This window comes from Emys orbicularis, chromosome 9, assembly GCF_028017835.1.
Source record: "Emys orbicularis isolate rEmyOrb1 chromosome 9, rEmyOrb1.hap1, whole genome shotgun sequence".
In the NCBI taxonomy this organism is placed as follows: domain Eukaryota; kingdom Metazoa; phylum Chordata; order Testudines; family Emydidae; genus Emys; species Emys orbicularis.
Window position 1 is genome coordinate 102,588,583 of NC_088691.1, and position 23,026 is coordinate 102,611,608.

Consider the following 23,026-nt stretch of genomic DNA (forward strand, 5'->3'; position numbering starts at 1 on the left):
AGACACAAGCAGGGGGCCAGAGCAGAGTGGGAGACTCAGGTGAGCGTCAGCCCCCAGGCTGGGTGTGCGTTAGGAGCTTGTGACGTTAGGAGTGTAATATAATCTCTCATTGAAAGGTGACACAGGGCCAGAAAGAGTTAATTACCTCCCAGACTGACCTGACCCGTGGCCGAACTTTAAGGACTAGTTAGGAAGATCTGTAAATGAATAGAGCTTTGAAATGCAGCTGCATTGTTAGAGATAGAAGGGGAGCTGTTTGCTCAGGGCTTGTGATGTAAGCAAACAAGTCAAGTCTCAGAGTAGCAGCCGTGTTAGTCTGTATCCGCAAAAAGAACAGGAGTACTTGTGGCACCTTAGAGACTAACAAATTTATTAGAGCATAAGCTTTCGTGGGCTACAGCCCACTTCTTCGGATGCATATAGAGTGAAACATATATTGAGGAGATATATATACACACATACAGAGAGCATGAACAGGTGGGAGTTGTCTTACCAACTCTGAGAGGCCAATTAAGTAAGAGAAAAAAAACTTTTGAAGTGATAATCAAGATAGCTCAGTACAGACAGTTTGATAAGAAGCAAGTGTGAGAATACTTACAAGTCAAGTCTATTACTATAGCTTTGATTCAAAGATCAAAAAAGGGGTATTAACATTTAGGAAGACACTTGAGTGAAATAGTATTATTGATTCTATGTCTCTTTGAAGATGGGGTAACCTGAATCTGAACTGTTTAATGGATAAATTACCCTATGCTAATTGCCAGGATGTTTGGGAGACAAAGTTAAGCCTATTGTTTTCTCAGGCCAAAAGGCTGCTGGAAATGTATAAAAACCCTGGGACACCATCCTTCATCTCAGATCTGCTTTGGGTTTCAAGAAGGGAAACCCTAGGCCATAAGAACTGAGATCCCCAGTCACTGAATATGGACATTGGACTATAACCTAAGGACTATTTCTAAAATAACTTTTGGCAACTACAAACTCACCATCTCTGCTATGTATCTGAACCTCAAGAAATTGAACTCAAGTCTGTATGTATATTGATCTTTCAACCAACTCTCTCTCTTTTCTTTTTTAATAAATTTTAGTTAATAAGAATTGGCTATAAGCGTGTATTTTGGGTAAGATCTAAGTTATCATTTGACCTGGGTCTGGGGCTTGGTCCTTTGGGATTGGGAGAATCTTTTTTCTTTTACTGGGGTATTGGTTTTCATAACCAGTCATCCCCATAACGAGTGGCACTGGTGCTGATACTGGGAAACTGGAGTGTCTAAGGGAATTGCTTGTATAACTTATGGTTAGCCAGTGGGGTGAAACCAAAGTCCTCTCTGTCTGGCTGGTTTGGTGCCTTAATAATAAAGGACACCCAGCTTTGGGCTGTGACTGCCCTGCTCTAAGCAATTTGTCCTGAATCGATACTCTCAGTTGTGTCCTGCCAGAGGCAGCATCGTTACAGACCTTGAGTTCACTCTGTGCTCTCGACAAGGCCTGAGAGCCAGGGTCCTGGCATCCCTAGGGATGAGACGGCCACGGGGATCATCCCGGTCGTTGTGGCAGGAACGTGCCAGCCCCGGGGGAGTTCAGACGCTCTCTGCCGGGCTCGAGAGTCGTGCAAGCCCCCAGAACCATCTCCCTCTTGTGGGTCAGCCAGAAATAGCCATTCCTCCAGCCAGAGCCTGGCAAAGTGGGGCTCAGACCTGACGGCAAGATGGGACCATTCAATCCTCTAGTCCGACCTCCAGTCCAGCACAGGCCCTTAACTTTCCACCAGACCATCAACGAAGGTACCGCGATCCCTGCTGCAGACACCCGCTAGAAACCCCTCCACGCAATGAGGGTTCCCCGGTGGCAGGTCCTTCGAGATCGCTCACTTAGCTAGCTCTTAATCCACTGACCGTGTCCTCCGTTGATATTGCAGAGTGTTAATGTGCTGTGGCGCTGAGTCAAACACCTCACAAAAGTCTAAGTCTCTTACACCTATGCAGTGACCTTTAACCACCAAACTTGTAACCTCCCCGAAGAATGCAATTGGGTTTGTCTGACAAGACCTATTTTCCATGAACCCACGTTGACTGGCATGCATTGCATTCCTAGCTTTGATTCTATATTGATTAAATCCTGTATCAGCTTTTCCATTATTTCCCCCGGGATTGATTGATGTCGTGTATTGAAAACTGTGTTAAAATAGCAATCGTCACTTTAAATTTTCAGCGGATTTCCTGCTCCTTCCAGGTTAGAGGGCTCTGTAGAGAAGTAGGCGATCAGTGCCTGTTTGCAGACTGCCTGCCTAGAGAAAAGTGGGGGGAGTTGCGCCTTTCTGTTTTAGGGAGCAGCCTGCTTTGTCTCTCTCTGGCTTTGGCTTGTGTCATTGTTCTGGATTCTAAGAACTGAAGTCATGTTATATTGCAGCCTTCCAGCAAGAGGAGTTATGGTTTTATCTAATGTCTCTCTGTGGGCCTTGAAACATAACACTAACCAGCCTAGTTACCCTGGGCGTCCCACTTGCCCTTTCTGAATACCGGCACAACATGAGCACTCTTTCAGTCTTCTGGAATTTCCTGAGCAGGCCACACTTTATTCAAAATTAACATCAGTGGCCAGAGCTCTCCTGAGCCAGCTTCGTTCGGACTCTTCTGCACAAGTTCCCTGTGGCAGCTGATTTATCTCAGCCAGTAGGTACCTGTCTCACACCTCCTTAGCTTCAGCCAAGCCCCAAAGAGGATAAAAGATGGATCAGATCAGATCCCTTTCCTTTCCTTATTCTCCTCTTAGCTCCCTGCCTACAGCCCCACCTGCCTGCCCCTCACAGCCAGAGCTAGCCCCCTGCACCACACCCCTTTTGTACTGTGTGGGAGGTGGGGGCCTCACTCACGGCTGGCCCAACCCTGATCTCTGCACTCAGGGCAGTCAGCTGGGCTCCATCCTTTGGGGATAAGGTTAACCCTTTCCCTGCCAGCTGCCACATGGGTTCTAATCATCCTGTGTCTAAACAGTCACGTTCACACTGGCCTGCCGGCCCTCCCCCGCTACTGTGGAACAAAGCAGCAAACACAGAGGGAAAGGGCGCTGGATGGGGAGCAGAGGGAGGCAGCGCGGGGGGGGCACACAGGCCTAGGACTGGAGGCAGGGTTCCCTTACCAGCTGTGGGATCCTGGACAGTTCATCTCCCCTCCCCACTCATTGTCTGTCTTGTCTATTTAGCTTTTGGGAGCAGGGTCTGTCTCTCGCTCTGTTTATGTGCAGCTCCCCGATCTCAGCGGGGGCCGTAGCAGGGGGGCTGCCCCTTTAAGGCCCTGCAGAGCCAGGAGCAGCAAGCCCTGGCCTAAGGAGCAGCCCAGCAGGCGGGTGTTGGGCCCCAGCTGATCCAGGCCACCAGCTAATGATTGGCTCCGAATCCCAGCTGGGAGATATAAGTGAGGCCCAGGGGTGGGGGGGTTAAACTGAAATATGTTCCGGAGCAGCAGGGGAAGGCTGCAAGGGGGCAAGTAGAGCTGGTGTCCCCCTGCTGCTGTGGGACCCTTGAGCTGCTGGTGGGAGGCGGGCCCAGCGTCCGGCCCAGCTCAGGACTCGCCCGTTTGTTACGTTTCCCTATTTCCGGCGTTTGTGTGGCAGAAGAAATTAATCAAAGAGCCTGTGCACAAGGCGAAATCCTGGCATTGGGCATAGCTGCCTCGGCTGTTTCGTCCCCAAGCTGTGCACAGGCCCATCTGACTGCAGGGTCTCGTCAATGGTGCTGGAATGGGGGGGAGGTTAGGGGGCCATGCACCCCTCTTTTAGCATGGGCAGTTTGGGGGGGCAATGCCAGCATGAAGCGCAGCCCCTGCCGGTATCACTCCGAACCTGCCTGAGGCTTGCAGTTTTGGGGGGGCAATGCTACCCCCTGCCCCCCCAAACTACACCCATGTTACAAAATAGGGGGCATGTCCCTCTTCCCCCCCCCCCGGTTCTGGCACCGGTGCCCCCCCTCTTCTATCAAGGTTCCGGTGCCCGTGGTCTCTTTCCACTCTTGACATACAAATGAATGCTCTCCTGTGCCCACGTCACCAAAAATCTTGCCAAGGGCGAGGCTGCTGGTGAGCGGTGGCCACTGTCTAGCATGCTGCAATTAGAGCCCCACAGCTGATCCAGGCCAGGGGGCTGTGGCTCAGGGTTTGAGCATTGGCCTGCTAAACCCAGGGTTGTAAGTTCAATCCTTAAGGAGGCCATTTAGGGATCTGGGGCAAAAATCTGTCTGGGGATTGGTCCTGCTTTGAGCAGGGGGTTGGACTAGATCCCTCCTAAGGTCCCTTCCAACCCTGATATTCTATGATTTGCAGTGTAGATGTACTTTGATAGAAGTAGCCTTGACCCAAGTATCCAAACTCTTGTGTAGCTCATTAGGACCCTCTAGTGGTGAAGGAAAACATGACCATCTCCTTGCTGAGAGACCCCAGGTATTTTTTTGCACACCCGCTGATAGCTCAGTGCTATGGAGCTCTCTGGGCTGGTGAGATCTGAGTGCAGACAGACGCCGCTCAGGGACCAGCGATCTGGTCAGCATGACCCTGCACTAGGCTCTCTTTGGATCCAAGCCGGACACAGCAAACTTTACCACCAAACCTTCCCTGTGACAAAGCCGTCGGGTCGAAGAGCTGGATGGGGACGTCTCGCTCTGAGAAACACACACACACAAAGCCGCATGGCCTAAGAACGGGTATGTTTGTTCTCACTAATGATACGCAATCTGAACGGCTGGTGGCACAAACACGGGCATCGCGCAGCCCCTGGGCAGGGCTGTTTGGCTCAGACAATCTAGAGAGTGTAACTAGAGCTGGCAGATGATGTGTCACTTCTCTTCTGCACCCTTAGAGTGAAACAGTCACTATTACGCCGTGCAGGCTGGCTGCACGGCTGAGTCCTCTCTGAGTGCATCCCGCAGGGCTCAGACATCGGGCCTCCACTCCACTGCTCTCATCGTGGACTCGATTTGCTCACGCTCAGACGGGCCCCCCGTGTGCCGACCGTTCTGGCCCAGCAGCAGGTCCAACTGGATCAGTAGCTGCGGTTTTTCCCTTCAGGAGCTGTGACTAAGGTTGGTAGGTGTCTGGTTTTTGACCGGAACACCCAGTCGAAAAGGGACCCTGGTGGCTCCGGTCAGCACCGCCGACTGGGCTGTTAAAAGTGTGGTTGGCGTGGGGCTGGCAGGCTCCCCACCCGGCTCCACGCGGCTCCCACAAGTGGAGACATGTCCCTCCGGCTCCTAGGTGGAGGCACTGCCAGGGGGGTGCCACGTGCTGTCCCTGCCCCGAGCTCTGGCTCTGCAGCTCCCATTGGCCGGGAACCACAGCCAATGGGAGCTGGAGGGGCAGCACCTGTAGGTGGAGGCAGCATGCAGAGCCACCTGGCCCCTCCACCTAGGAGCTGAGGGACATGTCCTGTTGGCAGGGAGACACCCGAGGTACCTCCCACATCCCTCACCCTCTGTGCCAGCCGGGAGCCCCCTCCCACGCCCTGAATCTCTCATTTATAGCCTGACCCCGGAGCCCATACCCCAGCCCAGAGCCCATACCCCCCACCCACCTCAACCCCCTGTCTCAGCCTGGTGCCACCTCCCACACTCCGAACCCCTCAGCTCCACCCCCCAGCCCGGAGCCCCCTCCTTCACCCCAAACCCCTCATCCCTGGCCCACCCCAGAGCCCGCACCCCAACCCCCTGCTCCAGCCTGGAACCCCCTCCCTCACCCTGAACCCCTCATTTCTGGCCCCACCCCAGAGCCCGCATCCCCAGCTGGAGCCCTCACCCGCTCCCGCATCCCAACCTCCTGCCCCAGTTGGGTGAAAGTGAGCAGGGGAGAGTGAGTGACAGAGGGAGGAGGGATGGAGTGAGCGGGCAGCAGGGCCTAAGGGAAGGGGCGGGGCAGGGGGGGGTAACAGAGTTCGGTTTTGTGCGATTAGAAACTTGGCAACCCTAGCTGTGACCTGTGGCTGCCACTGACCTGAACCAGCCTTTCTCCAACCAGAACTGTTTGTTTAACCCCAGGAGCCGAGCGCTTCGGAGAAAAGGGCTTTAACCCCCCCCCCCCCCCCCCCCGTGCACGGCTGTCACACCTGGCGCCCACCGTCCTCCTGCTGGGGACCAGGGAGGCCAAAGTTTTCCAGGCCCGCTCGGCAGGCGCTGGGATCCTCACAGGTGTCAAGTCTCCTAACTTCAAACGAAATCGATGGGAGTTGGAGGATGTGGGCCAGCATCCTCCCTCTCCAAGCCCTGCTCTCTCCTTGTGGGATTGTGGGGCACAGAGGTGATACGTAGCTGTGATGGGGGGGGGCACATGACTGCCCCCCACCCATCACCTCTCGAACGTTCGGGGGAAGCGGCGATGCCAGGCGGCCGGGGGCAGCCCGCGTGCATGGGGAGGCTCGGGGAGAGCGTGCCGTCTCCGCCCCCGACGGCTGGTGCACCGTAGACGCTGTTGCTAAATGGAAGGCAGGGCGAGCCCCGCAGCAGTGCGAGGGGAGCGGGTTCCCTGGGCAGAGCCCCTGCCGTAGGAATGGGAGGGAGAGCAGCCTCTGGCCTGGGAATAGGGCCAGCCAGCGTAGCCAGGGGTGGCACAGGCTGGCCAGTGGGGGTTGGACCAGCTGGGGTGGGTCAGGCCAGTTGGCACAACTGGGGCAGGCCAGAGGGGTTGGGGTCGGCCAGCACGGCTGGGGCCAGCCAGCCAGGGCTCCTCCAGTCGCAAGGGGGTGGGAGAGGCTCCAGCCATGGGGGTGGGGGGATGAGGGGAGCTATGGGGCAGGGCCTCAGGTGGAAGGGGCGGGGCCAGCAGGCTAGCCTCCCCGAAGGGGGGCGTTCATCCACCGCCCCCCCAGCAGGGAAGGAGAAGCAGTCCCATGTAGCGGGGTGGGGCAGAGTCTGCGTGTCCCCTCTGCATTAGCCGCTTTGGGACATTTAGCTGTTGCGATAGGGAAGGTAGAAATCCGTCTGGGCACATGACACCCCCCGGTCCCCCGGCCCGGCATTGCCTCAGTGTCTCAAACTCCCCCACGTCTTTTGATTCCCAGGCCACGACCCCACTCCACAGGGACCAGTTCGCTTCCGGGGGAACCAGCCTGACAGGCCCAGTGAATCAAGGTGAAGGCTTGTGCGTTGTTCTCCAGCAGCTGAGTGGTGTGGGTAGGATCCACTGCCCGCCCCTTCCTGGGTGCGTCTCCTGCCAGCACTGCTCCGCGGGGAGCCTGGTTCACACACAATATTCATACGTCCTCCCTGGCAGCTCCAAGCCCATCTCCACGTGCCTACAGGCCGGGCCCCTACTCGGAGCTCGGCCCTGGTGCAAATCAGAGTGAAGCCAAGCCTGGGGGCTGGTTGGTTCCTACACCCCACACTGCAAAACTGCCCTGGGGCAGCAGCAAAACCTTGCTGCGGAGAGACCATGACGCGTCCCTGGGAGAAGGTTTCACCGGGACTTTGCTCAGGACCTGGGGAGGGGAAGCCAACGGCCAGCTGGGAGCCCAGGCTGGTAGTTGTGATTCCATCGGTAGGACTGGACGTTAGAGACGGAAATGACCCACTCGCTGCGCTGGTCCGTCTCCTGGGGCCGGGCTGTTCCCTGGCCCGTTTGCTGGCAGTTCGTCCAGTCTAGTGTTAAATGCCCCAAGCAACAGGGCCGCTCCGGGGGAACTATTCACTCTCCGGACACTTGCCCATGTTTTCTCTTTCTTAATTCCACCCCACGGCAGCGAGTGCACCCCCCTCAGGCCTCCAATTAATTCCTTGCGCCCTGAGCTGCTGCTCAACCTGTTTCAGCACGTTCTGCTCCTTTTCCCTTCTCAGTTGCTCCGCCTTGACTCCCTCCCCTCCCACCGGCTCTTCGCTGAACTCTCTCCACTTTGCCCAGCCCCACGGACCAGGCCCACATGGGCTCACTGCTGCGAACCCAGAGCTGAACTGCCCTGGTGCCCAGCCGGGTCACACGGCAAACTCCTGTCTGCTTTGCCCTCCACTGTCACCCCCAGGGCTCTGTGAATGACTGAGCAGGGGGGCCAGAGTTCACCCCACAAAACACACGCATGGCCATGCACCCACGCACCCTCTGCATTAACTCCACTTTCTCCACGCTGGAATGCCGTCCCCTCCCTGCTGCGGATGCAAAGTCCCCCAGTCCCGGCTGGTTAGCACTGGCGGGCCCCAGGTCAATAACCTGGCAGCCGATAGCTGGGGCAGCTCCTCTCTGCAGAGCGGGGATGAGCCACTTTCTCTTCCACTGAACCTCCTGACACATACGGAGAAGGCGGGGGAGGGAGGTTATTTGATGCGTGCAAACCAGTTGACTGAGATTCGTGGTAACCCTTGAATTTGATCTGCTAGTTGGAGCGTCCGTGTCCCCAGACAAGCCGCAGCCGGTTACCTACGGGGGACGCGTCGTGCCCGCCGATCCGTCCCCCCCCCCGAGGGGGAGTTACAACTGTACGAGGCCCGGCGCGCTTGGCTGCAGGAGCCCTGCCCGCGAGCGCTGACCTTTGGGACTCTGCCCCTGCCTGCCAGACGCTGCTAGAGCCTCTCGCCAGCGAGCAGCAGGGCTTGCGGAGCGTGAGCAGGAGCCAGCCGGATCGCCGGGGAAAGGGGCAGCATGGAGTCCTCGGCAGAGCTCGTACCAGACCCCAGGTAGGGGACGGCGAGGCTGTGGGCAGAGCAGCTCCTCGCTGGCTCAGCTGCCTGGTTCTGCACTGGCGGGGTGTGTGTGACGACTGTGTGAAGGATGAGGGTGAATTCCTCCCCCCTCCCCAACGCCCTCAGGAAACGTCCAGACACTTGGTGTCATTGTTTATAAGCCAGGGGCAGGTCCCCTCTGTCATGGATGGCTGAGTACCTGGCGAGGCAGGACGTGTCACCCCGCTCCTCCACGGGGGGTCCCCCAGGAGAGCTCCTTCCAGCACAGCTCTGGGGCGCTTAGCGCTGGTCACCTCCTACCGCGAGTCACAGGCCCCCCCGAAATGCCTAGCCAGGCCCCCCGAGTGAAGGGTGATTAGTCATTGGGGCGCCTGCTCCAAGGGAACTGGGCTGAGGCCTGCCACGCTCATTTCACAGGGGTCCCTGCGCAGCCGCTGGCCCCGGTCAGTTGCTGTTGCCCCGGCTGGGGGGCATTACGAATCAGGGCTGCCCATCGGGCGCTTTCCACCCTGGGAGGCCAGCAGCGCTCCCAGTGGCCAGGGGACTTTGCAGGGGCCCAAGCGGCATGATTAGCCCTCACGTGGCTGGGCTGGGCGAGTTTGGCCGATGACCCGTTGCAGATGGGCAGTGCCCGGTGCAAGCTGCAGGCCGAGAAGAGCTGGGGCCACTTCGCACCCTTGGATCCCTCCCCACGGGCGGGGTTGGACCCCAGCCCCAGCGCGGGGCTAACCGGAGGCCTGGTTTTCCTGCAGGATCCCACCTGAGCTGATCGAGCTGCTGATTAACAATTTCAGCGTCCCCCTGGCCTGCGTCTCCCAGCCGCCCACCTCGCTGCAGCTGCTGAACCGTACGTGGGGGGTGCTGCCCCATGGGTGCGGGCAGGGCGCGGGGGGGGGGGAGCAGGAATTAGACTGATCTGGGACTGAATATTGGCTGTGTCACAGAGCAACGCCGCCCTCCAGCCTGCCAGCTCCTGTGCTGGGCAGGGGGAAAGGGCTCCTGGCTGTGGGGCTGAGGGAGAGAGTGGGGAGGTGGGGCAGTGGGGAGGGGCAGGGACCCAGCCCAGAGGACAGGGGAGAAAAGGCAGAGGGAAGGCTGGGCAACCCTCACTCACCCTCCCTGGGGCGTGTTCCCATCTCATGCTAGAGGGCCCACGCCTGGATTTCCAGGGGGCTTTTGCACTGCATGGGAGAGACGGCCGTGAAGTCTCGCTCATCCCCTCCTTCCCCTGCAGAGCTGAACCCCGTCGAGCTCTCCATCCAGGCCCTCATGACCTTCCTGACGCTGGTGTCGGTCGCCATCTTCCTCGAGGAAGCCATCTACCTGTCAAAGAAGATCCGCTGCCAGGTGAAGATGAAAACCCTCATCTGGAGCAGCTCGGCCCCCACGGTGAGCCCCAGCCTTCGCTGTGCGGGAGGTGATCCTGGCGGGTGTTGGCAGCCATGCTGCGGGTTCCTGCTGTGCTGATGGACAGCGTGGGCCGGGAGTGAGCGCTGGAGCTTTAGCACCGCTGCGGGGGGCGGGGACCGTGCTGGGTTGGTTAATTACATCCACAGAGAGTGGATCCAGAGTTTGGGGCACTGCAGATATCCTAGGGGGGTCTGGGATCATGACGGGGCTCTGAGCTCCCCCAAGCTGCGGGGGTGATGAGATGCTGAGACCACTCTAGAGCCAGGGACCAATTCAAAATCCAGCTCCACAGAGCTTGGATTGTAAACGGTCCGGCCTGTGGAGCGCCAGCATTCTGCTGTGGGCCCATCTCTGCCATCCACTCACCCGCCTACCCCAGGGCCTGTGGGGGAACCGGTCTGGAGCATGCCTGGCTACCTCCCGTTCACACTGGGCCTGCCCCCCTTCTTCTCCAGATGGTTTCTGTGTTCTGCTGCTTTGGGCTCTGGATCCCACGCTCCATGATGGTGGTGGAGATGGCTATTGGCATGTGAGTATTGCTAACACCCTGCCCCGCTGTAGCCCTGGGGAGCTCAGATTGATCCGGCTGCTTCTCACCTAGCCAGAGGCAGATGAAGGTTTATTAGGGCCCTGGGCACAAAGAACGTTTGCCCCCCCATGAAAATCATGGCTGTATCAAACTGTATTAATACGACGACTCCATGCAGTGTTTACACACGGCCTTACTAATGAAGCAATTCCCATCCCGGTTCCTTATGCCTATATAAACTGCTCAATTTTTCCACACAGAAAATGAATCTAGCTCGATATTATCCATACCATCCCACTGCTAACCTGGACAACCCCTGTGTTACAAGAATCAGTTGTTCACAGACCAACAAGCGGTTCTTTCATCTCCCCCAATTTTCTTAAAGGCGACCATTATGCATTTTCCCCACCTATTGATTGTGTTATCATTCAGTTTTTCTGCTGTCTGAAAGACAACAGGAACCATTCCAGAAAGTAACTTAATTCAAAGAAATAATCCGAACCGGAGGTAAAATTACTCTGTTATTCAGAACTGTAAGTTTCAGCCAATGGTGAGAGCTGGTTTAAAGCAAAGTTTGCAATTGATCACTTCAGCTATGAAGAAATGCTAAAAGAATCTGATGGGTGCCATGTGACTCATGGCTTTCTGCCAAAGGCAGTTCAGGTCAAACCACGAGCAAGGTGACATTTTACCAATTAGCTGAAATAGTTAGTCCTAAAACGTAATCAGAAACTAGCGTGTACGTATACATTAAATCACACTTTGAAGAATAGGCCAGGTTCTGATTAGCCAGAGCACACAACAGCATGTTCGGTCATTGCTAAGCCAATGAGAATATAGTTTGTCCAATAATCCCAGAGAGAGGGAATATTCATCGCTCCCTTCTCCCAATGCCTCATCATCGGTGTAACGGAGGGAAATAAGTCACTGGAACTGAAGGGCCTCACAAGATATATTTCTCCCATTTCTATAACTATCTGGGTTTGTCCTTTGTTTTACCCCCCAGCCTGGCTTGGCTTTGGCATTCCCATAGCAACAATGACCATTAGCCTAGGACAGCAGTTGATTCCACTGGCCATCTTTGTGAAGTGAATTTGGGTGGGCCACCATTCATTTGGGAAGTTCATAGTTGAGTGAGTTGGGGCTGGAATCTGGGGCCCAGTGTAAACAGAGCCACATCAGTTCATGCTGGGGGAGGGGGAAAACACAAAGAGCTTAAACGTACAGCCGGGGGTAAACAGCACTGTGTCTTTCATCCACTGCCAACGTGGGAGAACTGTACTACAGGATGCCTCATATCAGCTGAGCAGGGGGTGAATAATGCCCTATCACAATGGACATGGCAAGAACCCACCCTGAGATCCCAAGGCTGCGAACCACATGCATGGGGAGGTGGGATCCACAAAGGTCTCAGGTGGGGGTAAACAAGGCTACATCGTGACATAGTAGGGTAGGGGCAGCCAAAGGTCTCGAAACCATGGCTGGAGGCATGAAAAACCCAGCCAAAGCCTCCATCTCACCATATATTTTGCAATCACCAAAAGACACAGGAAAACACTGGAAGGGGAGGAGAGAGAACAGGTCACGCCTGGGGGAGAGAAGTGATTGAATATTGAGGAGAGCCAAGGAAGAGGCCACGGGGTGTGGGCGCGCCAGCAGAGCAGAGGATGCAGCAGCTACATCCTGTTGCCCAAGCCTCATGAGATTTTTTCCGGGCGTCGCCAAATTGGCCAGGGCCCCTGGGCACCCGTGTGTTAATCTGCCCCGGCGCCTCGCAGGAGGGTGGCGTGGGCAAAGGACTCCGTGCCCCGGTGTTGGCACCTCCCCGGGCTGAATTCTCTCTCTGCCTGGGCTGCCCGCAGGTACTTCAGTATGTGCTTCTACCTCCTCATGCTGATCATGGTGGAAGGCTTCGGCGGGAAGGAGGCCCTGCTCAAAGCCCTGAGGGACACGCCCATGGTGATCAGCACAGGTCCCTGCTGCTGCTGCTGCCCCTGCTGCCCGCGCATCACCATGACCAAGTAAGGCTGCCGGTGGGGGCCATGGGGCACTACCCAGGGACAGCAGTGACTGGGAGGAATGCTGGTTCCTTAGCCCCTCCCTTTAGGAGAAGCCAGATACTGGGCAGTGCAGCTTCCCCCAAGATGTGCATTGACTCCTATAACTCCCTCTGACGGTGCCCGGCCAGATGCACGGGAGCGGCTGAGCTCTGCTTGCGCAGCACCCTGTGGAGAGAAGGAGCGACAGTTGGCTTCAATCCACCTATGTGCTCCTGGGAACGTTGGTTTGACCCTGGTGCAATCCAGAGCAGCCCCAAGGCTGCTCCGCAGGGCACGCAGGGAATTAGCCACAGCCGCGCATAGCCAGACTGCAGGGGCTGCCTGGCTATGCCCCCTTCTGCCCTGCTCACCCACTGCTCAAGCTGACACAAACAAAGGCAGCAGCTCTCTGTCAGCCCGGGAACCCCCTTACAGCAGGGGTATCGCCGGGGCCGGAGCCAGCCAACGTACAGCCAAGGCCAGCAGGGACCACTGTGCCCATCTAGTCCGACCCCCTATATAACGCAGGCCAGAAACCTGCCCCCCAACTGTCAGTGATGGGGAACCCCCCACAACATGGGTAAATGTACCAGGGTCTCCAGCGCTGGCACTTTTAAAATCTAGGTTGGGTGTTTTCCTAAAAGATCCGTTGGAGGAATTCTTTGGGAAAGCTCTCTGGCCTGCGCTATACAGGAGATCAGACAGTGGTTCTCAACCCGTGCGCGGCCCAGTCAGCGCACAGCTGCGGCTCGTGCGACATCCTCAGGGCCATACAGGCAGTAGATATAGTGAGCAGCTGCGGCCCTCGTAACCCATCGAGAGCTGCATCCGCGGCCCGCAGTGGTACATAGGTTGAGAAGCACTGGCCTAGATGCTCACAATAGGCTCTTGTGGCCTTGGCATGTACGACTGTAGACATTGTTCCAAAATGGTTACTCTCTCTCCCCCTTAACAATGGGCACCTTGTTCCCAGGCTGAATTTTTCTAGCTTTGCCTAGCAGCCATGGGGTGGTGGTGGACTTCTCTCCACCAGCCTGAGCAGCCCATTAGCCAATATTTGTTCCCCATGTAGATCCGTAGAGAGCGGGGTTGGGGGGGGGCGGTGGCCAAACGTACTGGCCCTCTGAGCCACATACCACAATCTTCAGAAGTTCGAGAGCTGGGGCCCGCCTGGCAGAGCTCCAGCCCCACGGGAGGTGCCCGGCGGGGCTTGGGGCTTCAGCCCCGCTTCTGCTGCAGGCCCAAGTCCCGGCAGGTATGCTCCACAGGGCTCAAGCCCTGAGACCCCCCCTCCCTGCTGGGCAGAAACTCCTCCCCCCACCACACTGCAAGGCTCTTCTCCCACCCCCCCCCCAGTCGGGTAGGTGGAGAATGGGGGGGCTGCCCCTCCTGCTTGGGAGGAGCCCCCCCCAAACATCTGCATCCTCCTCCCTCATACTCTTCTTTGCCGTGAGACCTACAAGCTTGACCAATGAGGCTGCTGGTGTGCTGAGCCAGTCTTGGCTAATTGTTTCCTTCTACTCCCCCGTTTGTCTGGATCCAGCCGTCATCTCATCTTACGCGGAACCGGTCAGGGGGCTGGGGCTGGCTTTTTGATTGGCGTTTGTCCAGCACCTCGCACCACGGGGGCAGGGTCTATGTCTAGGGCTCCCAGGGGCGACCACAAGCCAAGCGAAAGATGCAGGACGCCAGGTCTCTGCTCCTAAGAGTTTGCTGTCCAATGTGCGTGGCCAGCGGCAGGGAAGGGCTGTACTAGAAATCCCCATGAATTGCACGAGGCAGTTTTGGGCTCTGGCTCCAGGGCATTCCAGTCTCTTGTTATAGCCCGTTCTACAGGCCTAGCAGTGGCCTGAGGGTAAAGCAAGGTGGCAAGTGGTGGAAGGCTGGCTAAAAAGCAGACTTGCAAGGAGGAAGCTCCTGTCTCCAGCGCGGTTACTGACGTCTCGCTCTGTTGCCATCGTAGGAGAAAACTTAAACTCTTTCTTCTGGGCACTTTCCAATTCACCTTCTTCAAGACAGCCTGTGTCTTTGTTGGGCTGGCCCTGGCTGCAGATGGAAACTACGATCCGGCTGATGTAAGTCATAACCCTTCACCCATCGAAGGCAGAGGGGTTAGGTACCGATTTAGCCCCACCTCTGACTCTGGGCCATAGTCCCAGCAGTAGCAGGGGGACTGCTTCCCTGGCTGAGCGATGGGAGGGGAAGGAGAGAGGGGATGTCTGTCTTGCTCGGATTCTCCAGCTCTCCCCGGTGCCCATAGGTATCCAGGCAGCACCTCCGTGCCCCACCCTGGACACTGCTCCGCTCTCCTACTCTGGCCTGGGAATCACAGCACTGCTTCCTTTTCTCCTGTCCCCCCCAGATCTCCGCTGCGAGCGTGGCACTCTGGATCAACACCTGCCTCGGCTTCTCCACCATCTTCGCTCTGTGGGCCCTTGCGATCATGTTTCGCCAGGCCAGGCTGCATTTGGCAGAGCAAAACATGGGGGCCAAGTTCGTTTGTTTCCAGGTAACACTACTCAGGGTGATTAGCGATCGTTCGCATTTTCCTGGCCATTGGCCTTTGCACCTGTAAACTGGGTTCTTCAAAACTCCACTCGGCCCACATGCGCAGCATACCACGTTCTGGTTGGCTGATACCCCTCCCCCCCGAGCTGGCTGCCTTTCTATTCCCCCGTCTTGAAACTACCTCGTCCTCGAGGGGCTTCAGGTGCGGAATGAGCAACAGGACCAGCTCAATGCCTAAAACCAACCCTGGTTTCCCACAAGTACCCCTGCCCTATGCGGTGAGTGAGCAGCAGCAGTACATAGGAGGGTGGATCAAGACAGATCAGGATTCCAGCACCCGCTAGGATACCTGGCATTGAAATGGCAGACACGGAAAGGGAAATTATTTTAAAATGGAGAAATTAATATAAAGATTCCTTTGAGTAAGCAGGGATTGGAAAGTTTAGTTTAAAAAAAAGGGGGGGGGGGAGGGCAGGAATTGTGGACCAAGGAGAAAAGAGGAAGACGATCCTATGAAGTCAGCCCTAAAAGAGAGAATACTGTGCTACTCCCAAGTTACGGCAGGATCAGTGATGGGCTCGTATTTAGACTTAACTGGTCACCGTAGTTGGAATATAGTTATTGACAAGACCCAAAGCTGGGCTGTGTAACCCCTGTACGGTTCCAGCCACAGTTCATCACCTGATATGGGAATGCATGGAGTATTCCCAGGAAAGAATGTAGCTGCTTTAAGTATCAGGAAAGTGGGCAAACATTAAAAAACCTCTACCTCTTTGAAAGCTATAGAGCAGGGTAACAGCGCAGTGGCACGAACGGCTGAGGAATATGGTAGGTGGTGACAGACTCAGCGGATGAGTCTCCATCATAAAGCAGCAGCAAGGCTGCTCAGTGGACGTGTATTCAAAGCCGAGCTGGAGCTTGCTGCAGGGGCCTAGGGAGGCCAACTGTAGGGAAGAAAGTGACTAGCTACTAGAATGAGAAAGTATCAGGGGGGAGCCGTGTTAGTCTGGATCTGTAAAAAGCAACAGCGTCCTGGGGCACCTTTAAGACTAACAGATGTATTGGAGCATAAACTTTCGTGGGTGAATACATCTGACGAAGTGGATATTCACCCGTGAAAGCTTACGCTCCAATACATCTGTTAGTCTTAAAGGTGCCACAGGACTCTCTGTTGCTTTTTATAGAATGAGAGTTATCGATAAGGAAGGGGGTAGGCCTTGGATACACCAACACGGCACCTGTTAGGGGTCCCTCAGTTTGCAATCAGCTCTCTCATCCCCACGTCTTCTGGTTGCAGGTGCTCCTCATCCTGACTGCGCTCCAGCCCTCCATCCTGAGCATCCTGGCAAGCAGCAGCCAGATCGCCTGCGCCCCGCCATTGTCCTCCAAGACGAGGTCACAGTGTGAGTAGCAAGAGGCTCTGGCCTGGGTTAATTTAAGGACGAAAACTGGCCAAGGATCGAAGTCAGCCTCTCTCTCCCTGGCAGAGGGACAGGAATATTTTCACAAAAATTTTTTTTTTTTTCCTTTTGAAAGAAAAGGAGAAGCTCCTTTTATTGCACTCCCTGAAGGAAAGTATAACTGCCTTCTCTGCATTTCCCCAAGGGGCTCCAGCAAATTCAGGGGCCCAGCTCCACCAATGTTCAGGGCCGGGTCCCTCCCGCGGCCCCCCCGGAGCGTTCCCTGGCTCTGCCTGCCGTCCCCGCGCGCCTCCCCCGAGCGTCCCTGCCTGCCCAGGGCAGCGGGTGGCTGCCCCCTGCAACTCTGCACCGTGCTCCATGGCTGGCCGCTGCCGGCTAAGGGAGCGGTGCCAGCGCACGGCTGACTGCTGCGCCTGTGGAGGGAGACGGCGCAGCGGCATGGCAGCTCCCCCGCCCCCCAGCAGGCAACTCCAAGGGGGCTTATCCTGTCTGGACCTCCTGAGCAGCAGCCTGGGGCTTGGGTGAGTGTTGTGCCAGGGCGGAGGGGGGGGGCCCTCCCCTGGAGCTCGTTACTGCCGGTAGGGAGAGGGCTGGGGAGAGTCCTCCTGTCTGGCCCCAGCCCCAGGGCAGCCTGCCTGCTGCACCCCAAAATTTGAACTCCTCAACCCTGGCCCAGCCCCACCCCAGAGCCCTCATCCCCCCCACCCCAACCCTGCCCTGAGCCCCCTCCCACACCCCAAACCTCTCATCCCCAATCCCACCCCAGAGCCTGCACCCCCAGTCAGAGCCCTCACCCACCCCTGCACTCCAACCCTCAGCCCCCTCCTGCATTATGAACCCCTCATCCCCATTCTTTGCTTAGGAGTTTGCATTTCTTTCCTTTCTTTATAAGTGGTTCTTAGGGGTGCATTGCTGTGGGTGCTAGACTGTCTGACTTGTAGGCTTTGTCTGCACTGGGTTATTCTACACCAACATAGGTGCATTTGTGCAAGCCCCTAGTGTAGACAATCCATGCCCAATTAACCATGACTTGTGCTGGCACCGTTTATCATAGTGTGAAACCCCAGTGTGGACAAGCCCCGAGTAAGGTGACAACTCCACTTTATCTAAAAAAATTAGTTTTCTAATAACAAACCCTTAAAACCCACAGAAAAATGTCCCCCTTGTTATTCTTTTAAATTCCATTGAAAAACACTGGTTTTACAGCAAGGACAAATTTCCATCAAGTGTTCGCAACCCAAATGTTACAGCACTGAGAACGTGGAAGCACCTTAATCGATTTTCATTGTCCAAGATAAGAGATGCACAGACTGTGAGAGAGCCATAGATTCCTTTACCCTTTTAGATTCCTTTCAGCTTGGTTACTAGGCTGAAATATTTGCATAATGGTTAAAACAACAAACCCAGTTAGACTCATAGACTTTAAGGTCAGAAGGGACCAATATGGTCATCTAGTCTGACCTCCCGCATGATGCAGGCCACAAAAGCTGACCCACCCACTTTCCCTTGAAGTCTTTAAATTAAGTCGCAGAGAATCCTCCAGCCTGCGACCCCTGCCCTATGCTGCGGAGGAAGGCGAAAAACCTCCAGGGCCTCTGCCAATCTACCCTGGAGGAAAATTCCTTCCCGACCCCAAATATGGCGATCAGTAGAACCCCGAGCATACAGGCAAGATTCTACAGCCGGACCCTTATTTTACCGGCGATGGCTCGTTAATGCCTAATTGACTAAAATCACGTTATCCCATCAAACCATTCCCTCCATAAACTTATCTAGCCTACTCTTGAAGCCAGAGAGGTCTTTCGCCCCCACCGTTTCCCTCGGAAGGCTGTTCCAAAATTTCACCCCTCTGGTTAAATCAGTGTACAACCCCAGTAGTAATGCTCCCCACAGCCATGCCAGTAATCCAGTTCTGCCTGCTCTCCAGCCTGGGAGAGGAAAGGAACGTCTTACCCTTCATCCCCTGCCACACCCCAGAGCCCTCACCCCCAACCCTGATCTCCCTCCTGCACTGTGAACCCCTCATCCCGGGCCCCACTCTGCAAACCTCTGCCCGAGCCCCTCCCACACCCCAAAACCCTCATCCCCAGCCTCACCCGAGCCCTCACCCCCAGCACCCCAACCCTGAGCCCCCTCCTGCACTGTGAACCCCTCATCCTGGGCCCCACCCTGCAGCCCTCACTCCCCAACCCTCTCCCACACCCCAAGCCTCTCATCCCCCACCCCACCCAAGCTTACACCCCCAGTCAGAGTCCTCATCCCCCACACCCCAACCCTCTGCCCTATCCTGAGCCTCCTCCCACACTCCAACCCCCTCAGCCCCACACCATTAATTTTGTGTAATAATAATCAACAATGGATACATTCTTAATAAAATTACCCAGCGAAAAAGAACAAAAAGGGCAATTCATCAAGTGATGGCCTGAGTCCGAGACACAGCTTGCAAACTGAAGTTATACAAAAGAAAGATGCGGCAAATCTAAAAGATAAGAAAAGCAGTTTTCATGAATCTTGGCTATCAAGAGTCCAAAGCGAATTAGACAGAGATTTCTGCTTTTGAGGATTATTGATCCAAGAGTGCTGGGTTGTTTCCATATTCAAAAGAGTATTAATAAAGTTGATATTCTTAGTTAAATAATTTTTTCTTACGATAGCGATCTTGTGCAATATCGGAAAACGTACTGTTTCCAGTCCATTTTTACATTATTTTAAAAAAATATATATCAGCTTACAAGGCAGGTGTGTGTGGGGGGTGAGGCAGGACTTGGACCCGTTGGGGGCGCCTCCAAAAATTATACAAACCTGCCACCACGGATCTCCGCTGCAGCAAAGACAGCTGGAATTTTCAAGGCCGTGAAGCAGCAGGAGACTAGGAGCATCTACACGTTTGCTCACCCATGAAAAACAGCCTGTGTTGAAGTGGAAACTGTCAATTTAGTCAATCCAGCTGCTGCATTTTGTTTCCAGGCCAGCTTCTCTTCAGCACTCTTGTAACAGCGAAGTAGACCGCATTGTCTGCGTGACTAGGCCCCTGCCTTGGTGAGGGACAAGGCAGAACTAGGCCTTACTCACTAGCTAGACATAGGCACCGTTCACTTGCATGGAAGTGAAATTCTGCTGCTTTGAAGAGCAAATTAATCCTTCGCCCAGAGGGAAATATTATCAGCCCCTGTTTGGTAACTGCTGGGAGCTAGTGAATCCTGATTTGCCCCTACCCTCGTAACATACTTCTTTAAACAACTGTACCGTTCTGGCTGGTGAGCGAATGGGGAAGAACGGTAATGAAAGACACGCCAACTAACCCCTCTCTTTCACGGTTTGTTTTCAGACATGAGCATGCAGTTGCTTATCCTGGAGACCTTCATCATCACGGTGGTGACTAGGATGTACTACAGAAAACAGGACGACAAGGCAGGATACCAACCTTTCAGCCCGCCGGATGGGGACATTGAAAGCAAAGCCTAGACAGGAAGGAGCGGTGACCGGAAAGGAGCTTCTGACAGCACAGAGACATGGCACAAGGAGTTCCTCCCAGGTTGCCAAAACATGTCCCTTCTGCAATTTCACAGGGATAGAATATTTCCCTAGGTAGCTGTTTGAAGCTTCATTTGGCAAGTAACATATAGGAGGGAAACAATTTGCATCCAGATGGGTCTGAAATCCAAAGGATACGAATCACAGTTTCTGTAAACCAGGTTCTTAGTGCAGGGGCCTAATCTGTAAAGCACCCCTCAGGTGCTGTCTAAATACAGAATAAAAATCGATCTAGGCACTTCGACGGGGCTCATTGCTGTTGGAACGAACGCTGCTACTCCATTTCATTTAAACATCCCTTTGAGGGGAAAAAGTGGGGGCTAAAAATCTGCCTACTCTGGGCTCAAAGAGCTGAGGGCTTGGCTACCACTTCCATTGGTTTAGACGAATGGGGATATTCCAACACTGGGGTGCACAAATGAGTCTATGGACTTACGCAGTCAGGGGACGTGTGAAAAACCAGGCCCCTTTATACAAACCAGTGGCCCCAGCTGCTGGCTTTAATTATGGAAACATCAGCACTGCTCATCCAGAGACCCCAACAGCCTTCACAAAGAGGGGTATTAGTATTCCAGTTACACACATGGGAAAAGCAAACCCTCAGATGGGCTAAGTGAGTTGTCTAAGGTCACAATGGTGGAACAGAGAACCCAGGCATCCTGACTCCTAGAGAGGTCTATTTTCCACTGGAAGCTGCTGCCACTTTTCTGACTGCAGATCAAACATAGCACAGACTGCACGTCCCCTCTGCTTTGGCAGAACAGAATCAGCTGCCAGGCTGGAATTAAAGAAAAAGTGACCCAGCACTAGCAGAGCTGTAGAATACAGTCTGAAGTAAGAAACTGGTAAAGGAAAGCGGCATTAACCAGCGCTATACGGGGCACGTTTGGTCAGTAGCTCAGTGCTAGTTTCGCACGGAGAAGGGGAATTGGTGGGAAATCTGTTAAGAAAGGCGATGACTTCAAGAGTTCTACCTTGGACCACCTTTCCAATAAGGGACGGCAGATCAAGGGAGATTAAAAGCACTCAAATTAAGAAAAAAGAAAATATCGGGCACAGTTTGACAAGGGTTGGGTAAAATGACTTTGCATTTATTTGTCTAAACATAAAAACCAAAAACCAACTCCGAACAAGCCAGTAACGCGCACACACACACACACACACACACACACACACACACACACACACACAGAAACCAATACAGTTAACATTGATTGAGAGGAGACATTCCAAGGCACCCTAGTGAGAGGAACAATGCACCACACCGGTGTGTGTCAAGTACGACAGCACCCCGTCCTGCTAAGATAACAAAACTCACTCATCTCGGTGCCCTAGAGTGTCACCCAACTTGGGATAGCATTGATGGAAAGCCCCACTTTCCCCCTAGCAATCTGAACCACCGCACCCTTTAGCTCAATTTGTATGCCAGCATAAAACCTTATCCCGCAGCGTTTTCGTAACAAGGTAAGTGATGTTTCAGTGAACGGAAAAACTAAAAGAAATTCTGGAATTTAAAATGAATTCCAAAAACCACATTGTTCCATTTATTTGATTTGGAAAAAAATCTATGCATTGATCTCATCCCAAGAAGAAACAAAACAGAACAACTGTTCTGGTCGAGCTTTATGCAAGTGGCAGCATTTTAGATGAGTTACAAAACTGTCCAGTTTTACACAGTTGGTTACACTCTTGTGACAGACAACATATTGCTGAGAATATTCTCCTTCTCTTTCTCTATATGGCTTTCTAGGAGTCAAACAGCAGCCAAGGTGAACACGTGCTCCAGGCACCTGACCACGTGCAATGTACAAACGAAGAGTTGAAAAGACAGGTTCTGTCCCCTCGCTGGACAAGCTACACCCCATTCTGTATAGGAAAGGAAGGCAGGGAATCTGAACACCGTTAAAAGTCACAAGAAACAACCCCTACCGGGGGGGGGAGGGGGTCCTGCATGCAGGCTTCCTGCACAAGGTCCCCACCCCAGCATGTTCCATATATATTGTTACAAAAAGAGGAGGGAAAGAATATGTTAGAAGCATTAACTGCACTAGCACATGCTTCGAGTTACAGATGGACCTTAATCACACCTTCTACAGTGGGCCAGGTTTTAAATGATTTTGTTAGAAAGTTTTATGGGGTTAAACTCTTTAACAGACATGTTCCACTTTCCCTCCAGAAGCCTGAATAACTTTCTTCTGAAGCCCCAACTCACGTGCTGTTGAACGTCACTATCACAGCTTCTTAGAGTCCAATCAATCGCACCAGAAGTGCTGCTCGTGCCCAGCCTTTGCCTGCTACTATCTTCTGCTTCACCTTTTAGCGTCACTCCACTGCCATCCTTCCTGTCCCATGTGGAAAGGCATTTGCAACGGCTTGCCTTCAAAGCCAACCGCCGTATGCATGAGGTCAGAGATCGCTCGAAGCCGCATCTCATACGGTTTTGCAGAAATTGACCCATATGGATCTAGTGGTACCAGGTTCCATTTAATGCGGCAAATTCTCCATGGAGATAGATCTCGTAGTGGGGGAGAAACACAAACTTCTCCCATTCCTCTACGCTGCCGCTTCCTCAGTATTCTAACCAGCCCCGGCCGACACTCATTAGCAGCTGTTCCAATGTGTAGGTGAGGCTCAGTAGAGACGCACGGAATGAAACAGTCAAGTGATTATGATGAGGTAACACCCTGGGAAACCCAGCCTGCCCCTCACCAATCATCAAAGGGAACTTTGCTATGCCGAGGGTACATTACACTGTGCAGATGGATTTCTGGCACTCAGCTACGTGCAGCAACAGACAGGAAGTGTGCCAGACAGTGGGCTCCATGCAGTGATGCCGTCTCTCCAAAAGCCATGATAAACACACTGATTTGGAATTGGAGCGTCCACTTTAATTTGCAAAGTGCAAGGAGGAAGCAGGGATGGTTAGGTACAAGAAACA

At 54.4% G+C, this 23,026-nt stretch overlaps 1 protein-coding gene across 1 annotated transcript; it reads left to right on the forward strand.

The window, feature by feature from the left end:
- The first annotated feature begins 8,606 nt into the window (after positions 1-8,606).
- Positions 8,607-20,019, forward strand: SLC51A (solute carrier family 51 member A). The gene is made up of 9 exons (XM_065411291.1): positions 8,607-8,641; positions 9,400-9,494; positions 9,882-10,036; positions 10,513-10,586; positions 12,449-12,607; positions 14,589-14,700; positions 14,988-15,134; positions 16,431-16,536; positions 19,883-20,019. The coding sequence occupies exons 1-9, from the start codon at positions 8,607-8,609 to the stop codon at positions 20,017-20,019; spliced, it is 1,020 nt and encodes a 339-aa protein (XP_065267363.1).
- The last annotated feature ends 3,007 nt before the right edge of the window (positions 20,020-23,026 follow it).